Genomic DNA, 13838 nt, shown 5'->3' on the forward strand with positions numbered 1-13838 from the left:
TTTAATTAAAAGAATGAGAAATTTAAGAATTAGTCAAATGCATAATTGATCTCGGTGCTTAATTTAGTATTAGAAATATGATCGTTTGATTAAAGGGATACACTTATCTAATTAGCTGACTTAGCTCGTACATAAACATAATATTAGCAATCTATAAAGCAGTGTGTTTTCTTCGTTTCTCGTTAATATAACGACATGTTTATACTAAAAGAAAAAATTAGGTTAAGTCACACAATACATCAATCGTAATAATCAGTTATCGAACTTAAAATCTCTTAGACCATAATTCCTTCGAGTTTTTGGAAAACTAAAAAGAAAAAATAGTATACTTGGTAAAAAGAAATGGCATACGCGCCAAAATCCTCTATCATTACACGTAAAAGTTGTAATCAAGAAGCGGGGACAATGGCTGTCCCAAAAATCCGGCCGATATCAGCGTTCAGTGTCCAAATCCGTCAGCAGCAAAGACGACACCGTAGATGCACAAATCAAACTCAAAATTAGGAGGCACATTACGCGTCCGATCTTTGTTCCCTTCATTAAACACCGAAAAATTAGGGATCGAACTGGAAGTTAAGCTAATCATCTCCCTAATTATACCAGAAAATGGAGGGGATATATTGAGTAAGTAGTCAAAAGGGAAGAAACATTCCCATGGTAAACTCAGATTCGGGAACTTCATAATTAAACCGCAAAACCTAACCTGACCTGATTTGGAGAATCACATCTCTCAAATTTGGGGAAGGTTCAGGGAGCAAGAAGAAGATCAACAAGGATTTTTGGGGAGCTGAGGTGAGATGATTTTCTGGGAAGAAAGGTTTTGCAAAGATCATTTTCTTTGCGAAATATAAAGGCGAGCTTGACTTTGCTTTTCTTTCGGAATTCATCGAAAGAAAGGAAAAAGCTCGCCTTTGCGGGGTAGATTGATCTAATGGAAACCCATTTCGCAAAATCGGTACCAGTTCCCCTCATCCTCCTAAGCCTCTTCCCAATCTTTGTCTTCTGTTCCTTTTCCACGGTTCAATCCGACCACGAATCATCAACGATCATTAATCTCCGATTGCCCTCAGATGCCACGTCCGCGGATGGATGCAGCGCACAACTGGAGTCACCCTTGTCCCGCCCCATGTGTCCGGTAAACTGCTTTAGGCCGGACCCGGTGTGTGGGGTGGACGGGGTGACCTACTGGTGTGGGTGCCAAGAGGCACAATGTGCCGGTGTCAAAGTGGCGAAATTAGGGTTTTGTGAAGTTGGCAGCGGGGGTTCTGCCGGCCCTCTCTCTGCTCAGGCGCTGCTTTTGGTTCACATTGTTTGGCTGATCGTCCTCGGCTTCTCGGTTCTTTTCGGGCTTTTCTGAGTCGACAAAGACGACCTAGTTGACGATGATGATTTTGCTGGTTTCTTGGTTGTCAAGAAAGCTTTAATCTTTTTAATTTCTTGCAATGCAGAGACCATATCTTTCAATTGTGATCAGCAACATAGAGACATACAAAGGACATGAGGACATGCGTGTTGTGCAAGAAATTCTTGATCTTTTTGTATTTTAATTAATTTTTTCTTGATTAGGTTATCCTTGATATGGTAACGGCCTCTCTTACTGAAGATTCTTTGATTTATAGAGGAGGATATATACGGCTACAAGTTTGTGCTTACGTTTTGATCATTTGTATTTGTACATGCAAGAAAATCGAATTAACGGCTATTTAAAGAAAAATAAATACAAAAATTAGCCAAGTTAGCTTGGATTTTCATTAAACATTCGTCCCTCCTTCGTTGAAATGAAAATATGCTCATACTTTATGTGAAAAATGCAGATGAGAATTTACGTCTGCATGCGTTAAGAAAAATATTATAAGCGATTTAGAAGCGGATTTAGCATTTACCAAGTTCACACAATTATTTGACAAGTAACACGATTCGATATGCTTCATCCATTTAAAGTATAAATATAGTACAAATTCATTCAATCATTTCTCTCTTCAACCTGATCCCTCAAAAGAGTGAATGGATGTTGTATCCGCCGAAAGCTTATCATCCTCTATTACTTCACCAGCACAGACAAAATTTACACCAGGCCAAGAAGCCTATAGGAGGAGTTTAAAAATACCACTTTGGTAGCTATGTGATATCTGTAATCTGGTGCTCATTTGGTTATATGAATTAAATTCGACGTTAATTTCTACTGTATTCATTTTGGATCGGAAGAGCTGATTGATCGGAGTGGCATTTGAACACGGAATGTCACCATAGATGGAGTAGAACTTTAGTGCTCCAGGCCTTTGATCTTGTCGAGATAGTACTGCATTTTTTGAGTATCTTGAGCCGACAGATTAGATCCAACAAGCAGCTTGTGCTGTTCAAATTTTGATTCATCACACTTCAATGCGGTTTCTTTACAAGCTTTGATACTTCCTGATACAAAGAAAACAAAAGAAAACATTGGTATTTAACTTTCTTTAACAGATGGGAAAGAAGACAACTATGTTGTGTCTTTGTGATGACAGTAACTTCAGATTAGCTTAAAGAACGAACACTACGAGATTAAATGTGACCTCTTAACCGAGCACAGTAACTGAATTCAAGAGTCAAATGAATAACTTAGTTGTAAGGTATTGTGCATTTTCGAAAAATATCAGCCAACCACAAGACTTAATCTGTTGCAACTCAACTCACCGCTTAGGTCCAACAAATTAAATAGAACCGGGCAATCTGCAATACTCCTGACCATGGTAATTGCAGCCCACACTTTCTGATACTCATCCCTTGAAGCTCTAATGATACACATTCTCGTAATGTCATTCACATACTTCACTGCACAAAATTACAAGGAGAAATTGAGAGAGGCCATTTTACGGAAAATTAACTGCAAAAGCGCATACTACTTACCTTGGAATGATCCAAGTGATGAAGCCAGACCGCACTCCCCAAAATTTACCAGAATGCTGTCTCGGATAGCTTTCATGACATTGTACGAGGTAATGATAACAGGATCTTTTCTCACCAGTTCTCTATTAGGATCCAAGATAACCTCCACTACCATATACCTGTTCTTAAATCCCACCATGATCCTTTACCTGCTTACAACAAAACCACATCTGATATATCAAATCTAATAAGAATATTAGATAAAAATATCATACGAAAAACTTAGTAGCTAACTTAAACTGTAATTTCAAATCTCAAATTCAACAAACAAGTAACTTCACAGCGAAAATATGTTCAAGCAATTAACTTTTTGATCGAATATGAAAGATAGAGATCGAAAACACATGCTAGAAACCTAAAAAATCTTGAATTATCAAAACAGAAACTATTGGTTTTTTTTCTTTCCAGAATCCTGAAATTGCATACTTTCACGGAAAGGTTATTTCTTTGTGACCAAAAGGTCACGGTTCGAGCCATTAAAACAGTCTCTTTGCAAAACAGGGATAAGGCTGCGTACGTTCCCAACCACTCACAAAACGGACAGCTTTATTGTCTTGAGGTCGCTCTTTATTTTAAGAATTTAAATCATGATAATACATGCAAAGATTATACACATGAAACATCTATACCATGATTAACATCAATTGAAGTATCATACTTCTATCAATTTGATTAAAAATAAACATTGAGGGGAAAAAAACACAGTCAATGACAAAGCCAATAATTTCCAAACCAATTCTTCAGAAAGGTGACGAATTTAAACAAAATTTGAATCATTTTAAGCAGAAGAGATATAGGCAGACCTAAAATTCGAGTCTGAAACTGGTATCCGAGCGCAGGGAGGAGCAAGCGTGGCGATTCCGAGACCGTAACCCTAGCAAACAGTGTAGACAGGGTGAGGAGCGAAGAGCAACGGAGCTTAGCCGGGTTGAAAAATGGTTTTCGGGTCAAGATCCACAGCTTAAACCCAAAAGGGCCGGGGGACCGAGGTCCCGAATTGTGAATTTGGGCCCGTGGGAGTTCGGAACAGCCCAGCGAGGAAGACGGGGAGAAATAGACGTGGCGAATGGTGGTTCGTGTAAAAAGTCATAGAGGGAGAGAGAGAAAGAGAAAATTTTAGTTGTGACGGGAATATGATTAATACACCATATGTTTTTATGTAAGTGATGAGAAATTTTATTTTTTAAATTATTAAATTTTTAACACGCATCTCACTATTTATATAGCGACACGTGGTGTATGTGACGATCAAATTGAAAAATCTTTTGAAAAAGAGGGAGAGCGTTTGAATCTTTACGAAGAAGAGAGAGAGACCGTTGGAGGCGGGACCGGGAACACATGACACTCCGACCTCGAGCTTCACATTTTAATATATATATATATATATATATATATAATTTTTTGGATTGTATTTTTAAAACTATTTAAAAACATCAAATACTTGCTACATAGTACTACGATTTAATGTATTTCTTATTTTTTTAGGAGTGGGATATTTTAAATTCGAATATCGATAAATTTGATAATAAAAAAAGACATGTGTTGCAGTATCGTTGATTTATAATATTATGCAATAATAGAAGGTGGATCTAGTATTTGTTTAAAGAAAATAGATAACATGCTTGGATTATCCTCTTTTATAGGTGAACCCTTTGAAAAGTCAAGTCCACTTGAGAGAAATTGGGTCGTACTTTAAACAGGAAAAAAGGGGGCACAAAGTGAATTTCAACCGCAATTTACCCGAAATTTCACTCGTATTTCATTTGGGAATTTGGCGCTTTATCAGTTTGGGTTAGTTGGGTTGGAGTTTTTGGATTTTTGTCCTCTCCTCTCTCTACAGTACCTACAACGTCAACTACTCCACCCCACTTTCTCTCTCTCTCTCTCCTCCCTTTCTCTCTCTACTTTTCTATAAATCAACCCCCACACTCACAATTTCTTTGTTAGCTTGCTAGGCATTTTGGATAACGAGAGAGAAAGTCTGAGTCTTTGAGAGAGAGAGAGAGAGAGAGAGAGAGAGAGAGAGATTTGTGGGGAGTAGGTGGTGGTGGTGCTGGGTTGCTGGGTTAGCGTTGAAGAACAGCGCAAGTGAGTCATTTTCTTCTTTGTTTTCTATTTTTTCCTGGAATTTATTAGCTTTGTTTGAGATAATTGCTTGTATATAATTATGTTTTATGATTGATTAATCGAGTAAAACAAAAAGTAAGTACATTTTTTTTCTGTAAATTTTAGGGGCAGTAAATTAAATTGTGTAACTTTACATCCCACATTGATGCATGCATCAGATCTGATGAAGAAAGTGAGTTGTTGGCTTCATATGGAACATGATCGGTGTTTCTGTCATGTTTCTGTGATCTTGTACATAGTACCTTGTTTTTTTTTCCCCTTAATTAACAAAGTACCATGTTTTTTTTTTCCTTAATTAAAACAAATGTTTTGAGTAGCTTGATTCTTAAAACATTAAGAAATGCAAACAAGGTTTACGTGGGACCATGTTTGCTGGTGGAATCTGTTGAATTGACGTTCCGAAACTCATCAATTCGCAGTTGCAATGGAGGTGGATGGCAATTCTGTGGTGGCAGGACCAACGAATGTTGTTTATCTGTCGACAATTTTGGGCCGTGATGGGTCAAATCCTGTGCACAAATGTGACTGGAAATGTCAGAACGAGCACGTCTGCGCGAATATGTACCTCTGCAAGCTAACTGGAGCCACTCACATCTGTGACAAAAACTGTGATCAGAGGATCCTGTATGATAACCATAGCTCCCTTTGCCGGGCAAGCGGAAAGATTTTCCCCCTTACACAAGTAGAGGAACAGGCTGTGAGAGGGGTCCGGAGGAAGCATGAGTCGGAGAACTCTTCTGCGGACAGTTGCTCTTCTAAGCGCAGACGGGATGCCCAGCTCCATCCTTCTCCCTTCGAGCGATCCTTCACTACTGCCAGTCTGATCTGCAGCAAAGTTGGAGATGGCATGGATATGAGCTAGGCTTATATAAGATAAATGAAAGACCTTTATTGCTTATCTTAATCTTGTTCCTTTTAAACTTTTCCCTATTTTCATTTCGTGGAACGGATATGGACGATGAACTTGATGAGTACTTTAAGTGGCGGACCTAATGTGTCCTACCCGTCTGTAGGAACAATCTATATTTGTTGTCCTGTTTACTGCAATTTAACTCCTCCATAAGCTCTTGACTTTAAAAGAATGTTATTTAGGGGTGATCAGGGTATGTTTAACTGCTTAAGAATCTTGGATTCAATTCTTATTCTTGCCAGCCTTACTGGTCAGGAATTTTGGCTCTATTTGCTGCAGGGTGCTTTCAGGTCGTTTTTACGACTTTTGTCATGATTTAGCTTTGACTTCTTTTAATTTATGATGTTTATGTCGTCGAAAGGCAATTATTTGTATTAATTTGGATCTGTAATATTATTGGTTCTTGTTCGCTACGATTGCAGGCAGTATAGATTGTTGTTGGGCTACTTTTCCCTAGTTTAGTACAGGTTATGAAGGAGTAATCCGTATTTCACTTGTTTTATATGTTTGCATCATCTACATTGTTCTTTGCTCTGGTTATTTGATCGAATGTATCTGAAATTGGTCAATTTTGCAGGACTTGAAGCATGTGCTATCGAGGAGATATTAGATATGCTTGTTAATAATGAATAATGTCTTTTTTTATTTAGAAATTTTTTGATATGGCTTCTTATGAATTTTGTTTTGTTTTCTCGTGTAGGTAATTGTATAATTTCTTGGAGGACAAAGCTACACCTGGTGATGCTGGAGAGTTGAATGAAGTTGTAACTTACACAGGCAAAGCTACCACGTGCAGAAATATGGTAAAACTTCCAGAATATGGTAATTTATCAATCCCTTCGATTTGCCTTGTTGGTGAAGTACAATACAGCACTGTCTGCTCAGCCATCAAAGCACCTGGTAGCCACCTTGAACTACTTTTGAGTCGCATTACATCCATCTTATCTTGTGCTTGTGGTTCGACATAAATTGTGTTAGATCTGGCCCATGCCTATTTGGGTCGTCAATGTTTCCATGTAAGGCAAATCCCTCTGCACCGGCATGTTTGAAAGTAACTGTGCTGATAAGGTAGAAAGTGTATCGAAAGTTGTAACCAGGCAGAAGTGTTGCCTCCAGCCTTTTTTTAGCTTTCACTGAACCATTTCTAGGCTACTTGTTATCTTTTAGGTTACTGTTAACTTCGAAGTCCTTTTATTCTAGACGAACGGAGGAAAGTCCTCTCATTGCTTGTAAATTTTCTAGTGATGCCAAGATGTTTTTATTAAGTTGGCATCGTCAGTTTGTAAAAACATTGCGAGTTTGTAACCGACACAATTTATGAGCAAGGAATTACATGTTCATGGTCAGTGTTTCCGTCTTCTTGTTCTTTACTTTGGCTCGAGCTTATAGATCAGACACTGCCTGTATACATGTAGAGAGATCGAATTCAATCCAAGTGTTGAAACAGATGTTGCTTGTTCTCTAAGACATCTTCGAAAGAATATCGTTTATTTTCCTCGAGGAAGATTATATGATTTGGAGTTTGATTAATCCAAGTTTCTTCTTGGTAGAAAGAAAAGGAATCGCTTCCTGAAGAGGCCATCCAAGATAAAAGAAATCCTAAACCCGAAAAGGTCATCTTGCGGCTGAGATTGCACGTCTCCTTCCCTCACAGATTCTTCCCATCCTTCCATAAATCCCATTCCACCTGCAAAGCCGAACACTAAACCAAAACCTATAAGCCTAGACAATGCCATTTACGACGAGACCTCAAACTTTTCTTCGCTTCTCTTACATCCTCGTTCCTTTTTTCATCTCTTTATCGTACTCAGCCACATTCACTATAACAAACAACTGCCCGGAAACCATCTGGCCCGGTACATTAGCGGCTTCTGGCACCCCTCAGCTCCCAACAACAGGGTTTCGGTTGGACCCCGGCCAGAGTGTGAAACTTCCTTCTACTCCAGGATGGTCAGGGCGTATATGGGCTAGGACAGGTTGCACATTCGATGAGCTGGGAGCTGGCACATGTCAAACCGGCGACTGCGGAGGCAGGCTGGAATGTGGTGGCAGTGGTGCCACTCCACCTGCCTCGCTATTTGAGATAACTCTTGGCAACGGCAATGGTTTAGATTTCTACGATGTCAGCATTGTGGACGGCTACAATCTGCCCCTCATTGCCGCCCCACGCGGAGTGTTTGGTGCATGTAATGCCACCGGCTGCGTTTCAGATATCAACACAGGTAAATTAAGTTCTTGATCAAGTTTTAGTTTCGTAATTTTTCGGGCGCCAAATGGTTAAAATTTTGAAGGCGTAAATGCAACATGCATGCAGGTTGCCCGAAAGAGCTTCAGGTGGTGGGAGGAGGAAGCGAAGGGAGCGTGGTCGGATGCAAGAGCGCCTGCGAGGCATTTGGCTTGGACCAGTACTGCTGCAGCGGCCAGTTTGCTCACCCGACGACATGCCAGCCTTCCAATTATTCCACCATTTTCAAAAGAGCTTGTCCAAGAGCTTACAGTTATGCTTTTGATGATGGCACAAGCACTTTTACATGCAAGGCTTTTGATTACGCCATTTTCTTCTGCCCCAACGGCAACGGGTACATTTTTTCTCCTCATCATCATCTTTCGCATAAATTCAACAACTGCTTATTTTCTTTTCAACTCTCGGCTTTCACACGAAAATACATCCCTGATGCAGGATTAGAAATTCAGATGATGCGCTAGCTCCTCCGAGATATGAAGTGCTTGGCAGTAGGAAGGTTGTGTCGATGGTTTATTCTTCTTCAAACAGGCTCTTACCAGTTCCGCTGCTAATCCTTCTTCTCATCGTCTACATATTATCTTGATCGTTTGAAAGCAACTGTGAAGCCGGGAGTGTTGAAGCAACATTGTAGACGAGAACCTCCCTCGTCTATGATCGAGTACATGGGATCGGAGGGCTTCGACAAACAGAGACTTTGACAACTTACTTTTGAGTCTTAGATCATTCATTCAGGAACACCAAATTGCATTGAAATGTAGTAGATCAATCGTTGCAATACAATACTTGTATCTAATCATGAACAATGGATCCTACATGTAAACTTTTCAAAGGAATATAGGCCACCAATCGGCATTGTTATACAGCAATGGTCACTAAATACTCCATGAACCAACTTAAAACAATGACAGTAATACGATACATCCGCGTATTATCAATCCCTTCGAAATGGCATATTATCGGCCTAAATCAGACACGGTGGGCCGCCACTTCATAGAACTCAAACCTTGTTATTCTTGTGATTACGTCTGTTGAGCTGCTACATAATCTGATCCGCTAGGTATTCTACATCACCAATCTACTCCTGTCGACTATGAGAACTAATATCCCGATTTTGCGGCAGAATAAATGATAAAAAAAATTGTGTCCCTCATTTCTTCCCCTTAGCTTTCTTGGAAACTTGAGGTTTCTTTCTTGGTTTCTTCGCTGGTTGTGGCTTCCCTCCGGCAGGTTTAGCTCTCTTCCTTACAACAGTCTGTCGACAGAAAACTTCATATCATCAAAAAATTCATTGCATTTACCCAAACGAATTAGAAAAATTAAGTTTCTTAAACAGACCGATGCTTTCTTAGCCTTCGAAGTGGTTGCCCCCTTAGTTTGTTCTTCAGCATCCTCGTTTTGATCAGCTTGTTGAGGAGTGGCTTTAGGAAGTTTGTCACCCTCATCTTCTGAATCAAACGAGAAACCATCTAGGGTTCCTACTCATTCAAAATGATGAGATGTTGAGGAAATTACTGTTTCAAAACTTTTAAAGAGAAAATGGAAATAAAGAAACAGCCACCACAACGAAAACCAACCTTCAACCATTGTTTCAGCTTCATCAACATTTGATTGTGGTTTCAACTGAATGAAGTCATTCATGATAGCTTCAATCTGCTCAAGGAATATACAATTCAGAGTTAAACGATTCCTTTTTCATTGAGTTATCCAGTTTATGCTTTAACTAACCTTTGCCTCCGACTGACCAAAGCTAACCTGAACAAAAAAAAATGTGCCATATCACATCACTGTTATAGTGCATCTGATTTCATTAATCGGAAAGATAATTGATTTCTGCAAGGGACTATGTAGAGACAAGAACTTACAACACAAAATGTCCTGGAAGGAACTATTGTTGTTTTGTATATGGTTCCTGTAACGTTAAACCAAAGATAAACTAATCAGATGTAGGCAGCTAATGAAGACACATGCGGCACAATAAGTTGCACTGACAAGGCTGAACAACCACCCATTTGTTTATCTATATAAACAAGACACACCTTTCAAATCCAGGTACATTTCAGGATCCGCAGATTTGGAATCTGAAATAATTACCCGTCCTACAGCACCCATATCACCACTCAAATCTATGGATTCTCCTTCACACTCAACAAGTGCCTATACAAAAAGAAAAAAAAAAGCATTTCTTTTACAAGGGAAAGTAATTGGGGAGGTAAAACACCAAGCTATAGAACAATATCTCTTCAACATTAGTTTCTACTTTCGATAAGAGCGCTATCTTGCTGACTATAGGTACAACCTATAACCAAGTGAGAAGAACAATGTCCTAATGTACCTTTGAGCGTTGGACTTTTTCAGAGAGCACCAAAGGCAACCTTGAGGTGGAGACCTGCAAATTACATATAACCGAAGCAACTCACTAGCTATAAAAAGATTCTATAGGAAATCATTGTTGCTTATATGCTCTTACATGAGGCTCAATGTGCTTGCCAGATGCTTCTTCCTCTGCAACTTCCACATCATCACTGTTTCCTGAACCAAAATTTCTCTCTTAAAAGTCTATAAACCTCATGATCAGGGTGCTAAAACTTTCAACCAAACCCTCCGCATTACCTTCTCCTTCCTTGGATATCTCAAGTTTCTTCTTTTTCAGGGGTTTCTGATCTTCTACTTTTTTCCTTTGTTTTGGAGAGTTTCGTTTTAACTTCTTATCGGATGGAGACTCTGCAGCACTTTCCCCAAGAACTTTACCCGAATTCTCATCTTCATCAGAAAGTTTAGAAGATTTATGTGGAGACAATTCTGGGGAATCAGTTTTATCCTCCCCCGAAGGAACGCCATTCAGTGAAGCCTCGGAATCTGAGGATAATTCCACCGATGAATGAGTTTCCGGTACCTGAAAACAAAGAAAACCTTGCACTTAACACCCCAAAAAAAAAATGAAATTTACGAAAAATATAAAAGTAGAGAGAGATATAAAAATCCAATCAAATCCCAAATCCGGTAAATCTGCTAAGCAACTTTAACCAGTAACATGAACAAGATATACCCATCAGGGCATGAAAGCTTCAACTTTTAACCCTAAAGAGGATGAATGAAAATGAGTCTTCACCTGGAAAGAGCGCAGCCAATCTGGCGACTCCTCCCTCGACGAGCTCATTCCGGCTCCTCGAAAGCACTAAACTTTGATTCCTCCTCCTCCTCCTTTCCACCTTCTTGCATGAAATTTGTTAAAGCATTTCATCAAACGATTACCATACAGGAAAAAGACAATGTAATACAAAATTAACATATAAGATAAGCTGATTCGGTAGAATATTGCAGGGAGAGAATCCGTATGCATAAATGTGAAGCTAAAGAATCAGCAGCAGCCATGCTCACAAAGTGTTTGTGAAAATGCCAACACCACAAACCAGAAACTGGGCATAAAATTGATATCGAACTACATTTGTGAAGCAAATAATACAAGTATCTGGAAGTGAAAGGAAGAAGGTACCACGATGAGACGCCGGCGGCGCAAGAGTGAATCAGACGGCTGCTAGCCACCGGAGCGTGATTCGATTTGCGCCAAAAGTATCTAAAATTTGATGTAATTTCATTTGAGGTCAATGTCACCGATAGTCTCTTTAAAAGAAAATTGCACATTAACAAATTTACGTAACAAAATATTATGTTTACTTATAAACAATATAATTAACAATTAAGAGTTCCTTAATAAATTAAAAGAAAACTAATGAAAAGAAATTTGTCCAATATCAAAATCTGTAGTTTCCCACCTTTTACATTACAATCTCAATCAAAGTAACAGGCTTTAAAGGGGCTTCTAACGGGCAAAGAAAAGAAAGACCTTTACACATCCACTCTCTTAAGCCTTCTTTCCGAAGATTCATTCTTTTGGCACGGAACCTTCACCCAGTCTTCAACCAGGTCAGGCGTACTATGTTTGATGGCTGAAGCATCCCTTCTCTTATAAATATAAAGAAGATCGTTCGAATGTTGAATTTACTTGCTTGCCTAGTGTCACACAACTAGGTCAGCTGCTGATGTTACCTTTAACGATAATGATAAAATAAAGAGTAAAGTGAATAGTATCATAATTGACTTTTTAGTGTAAAAATATGATTTTTCGTTAAGATGAACAATACCGGAATTTACAATCCTATTGCTCTAACCTAAGTTAACTAAATAGCATAAACAATCCAATTAACGAGAATGCAGATGACAACAAATGCATTTTCAGAGAATCCAGGAGATAAGCCTCCATAGCCTCCCCTATACATTCGCATGTTGATTATATCATTGAAATATCAAAATCTGTAGTTTCCCACCTTTTACATTACAATCTCAATCAAAGTAACAAGCTTTAAAGGGGTTTCTAACAGGCAAAGAAAAGAAAGACCTCTACACATCCACTCCCTTAAGCCTTCTTTCCGAAGATTCATTCTTTTGGCACGGAACCTTCACCCAATCTTCAACCATGTTAGGCATACTATGTTTGATGGCTGAAGCATCCCTTCTCTTATAAATATAAAGAAGACCATTCGAAGGTTGAATTTACTTGCTTGCCTAGTGTCACACAACTAGGTCAACTGCTGATGTTTCCTTTAACGATAATGATAAAATAAAGAGTAAAGTGAATAGTATCATAATTGACTTTTTAATGTAAAAATATGATTTTTCGTTAAGATGAACAATACCGGAATTTACAATCCTATTGCTCTAACCTAAGTTAACCAAATAGCATAAACAATCCAATTAACGAGAATGCAGATGACAACAAATGCATTTTCAGAGAATCCAGGAGATAAGCCTCCATAGCCTCCCCAATACATTCGCATGTGGATTATATCATTGAAATATCAAAATCTGTAGTTTCCCACCTTTTACATTACAGTCTCAATCAGAGTAACAGGCCTTAAAGGGGCTTCTAACGGGCAAAGAAAAGAAAGACCTCTACACATCCACTCCTTTATGCCTTCTTTCCGAAGATTCATTCCTTTGGCACGGAACCTTCACCCAATCTTCAACCAGGTCAGGCATACTATGTTTGATGGCTGAAGCATCCCTTCTCTTATAAATATAAAGAAGACCGTTCGCAGGTTGAATTTACTTGCTTGCCTAGTGTCACAGAACTAGGTCAGCTGCTGATGTTTTCTTTAACGATAATGATAAAATAAAGAGTAAAGTGAATAGTATCATAATTGACTTTTTAATGTAAAAATATGATTTTTCGTTAAGATGAACAATACCGGAATTTACAATCCTATTGCTCTAACCTAAGTTAACCAAATAGCATAAACAATCCAATTAACGAGAATGCAGGTGACAACAAATGCATTTTCAGAGAATCCAGGAGATAAGCCTCCATAGCCTCCCCTATACATTCGCATGTGGATTATATCATTGAAACGCAGTTAACAAAATAGCATAAACATTCCAATCAACGAGAAAAAAAAACCACAGAAAGTGCCGATTAAGTCACGTAACTTTATGATCATCAAGAAATAAAGTATGGAAATTGAGAGAATTGAGAGAGAAGCACAAACAACCATGGATGGACATCTTGATTACATGTATTGAATAAAATGCAACTGGAATAAAGTAATGTTATAGTTGTATTGCTATATGTTATAT

General features: G+C 38.7%; 5 protein-coding genes across 7 annotated transcripts; 3 read left to right on the top strand and 2 right to left on the bottom strand.

Annotated features, from left to right (window-relative positions):
- Positions 1 to 491: 491 nt before the first annotated feature.
- LOC126616077 (uncharacterized) lies at positions 492 to 1868 on the top strand. Its single transcript, XM_050284097.1, has one exon. The coding sequence runs from the start codon at positions 932 to 934 to the stop codon at positions 1355 to 1357; it is 426 nt and encodes a 141-aa protein (XP_050140054.1). The 5' UTR covers positions 492 to 931; the 3' UTR covers positions 1358 to 1868.
- Positions 1869 to 1896: 28 nt separating this feature from the next.
- LOC126615926 (probable ribonuclease P/MRP protein subunit POP5) lies at positions 1897 to 3896 on the bottom strand. Its single transcript, XM_050283884.1, has 4 exons — positions 3729 to 3896; positions 2887 to 3074; positions 2674 to 2811; positions 1897 to 2412 (listed from the first exon to the last, which is right to left on the bottom strand). The coding sequence occupies exons 2-4, from the start codon at positions 3062 to 3064 to the stop codon at positions 2264 to 2266; spliced, it is 465 nt and encodes a 154-aa protein (XP_050139841.1). The 5' UTR covers positions 3065 to 3074; positions 3729 to 3896; the 3' UTR covers positions 1897 to 2263.
- Positions 3897 to 4847: 951 nt separating this feature from the next.
- LOC126616003 (uncharacterized) lies at positions 4848 to 6134 on the top strand. The gene is made up of 2 exons (XM_050283986.1): positions 4848 to 5013; positions 5472 to 6134. The coding sequence occupies exon 2, from the start codon at positions 5477 to 5479 to the stop codon at positions 5912 to 5914; it is 438 nt and encodes a 145-aa protein (XP_050139943.1). The 5' UTR covers positions 4848 to 5013; positions 5472 to 5476; the 3' UTR covers positions 5915 to 6134.
- LOC126615789 (pathogenesis-related thaumatin-like protein 3.5) lies at positions 4868 to 9073 on the top strand. Of its 2 annotated transcripts, XM_050283784.1 has the most exons (4): positions 4868 to 5013; positions 6663 to 8184; positions 8277 to 8541; positions 8643 to 9073. In XM_050283784.1, the coding sequence occupies exons 2-4, from the start codon at positions 7692 to 7694 to the stop codon at positions 8788 to 8790; spliced, it is 906 nt and encodes a 301-aa protein (XP_050139741.1). In that variant the 5' UTR covers positions 4868 to 5013; positions 6663 to 7691; the 3' UTR covers positions 8791 to 9073. The 2 variants fall into 2 exon arrangements, with proteins under 2 accessions (XP_050139741.1, XP_050139674.1); XM_050283717.1 differs by lacking the exon at positions 4868 to 5013 and having other exon boundaries at positions 6576 to 8184.
- LOC126615645 (DNA-binding protein BIN4-like) lies at positions 8935 to 11918 on the bottom strand. 2 transcript variants are annotated; one of them, XM_050283615.1, is made up of 11 exons: positions 11701 to 11918; positions 11317 to 11416; positions 10818 to 11100; positions 10675 to 10736; positions 10540 to 10593; positions 10244 to 10361; positions 10070 to 10116; positions 9933 to 9959; positions 9782 to 9857; positions 9543 to 9682; positions 8935 to 9459 (listed from the first exon to the last, which is right to left on the bottom strand). In XM_050283615.1, exons 2-11 carry the CDS (start codon positions 11362 to 11364, stop codon positions 9355 to 9357), a joined length of 960 nt encoding a protein of 319 aa, XP_050139572.1. In that variant the 5' UTR covers positions 11365 to 11416; positions 11701 to 11918; the 3' UTR covers positions 8935 to 9354. The 2 variants fall into 2 exon arrangements, with proteins under 2 accessions (XP_050139572.1, XP_050139498.1); XM_050283541.1 differs by having other exon boundaries at positions 11317 to 11419.
- Between the last annotated feature and the right edge of the window lie 1920 nt (positions 11919 to 13838).

The sequence above is a fragment of the Malus sylvestris genome, chromosome 1 (assembly GCF_916048215.2).
Source record: "Malus sylvestris chromosome 1, drMalSylv7.2, whole genome shotgun sequence".
Lineage (NCBI taxonomy): Eukaryota > Viridiplantae > Streptophyta > Magnoliopsida > Rosales > Rosaceae > Malus > Malus sylvestris.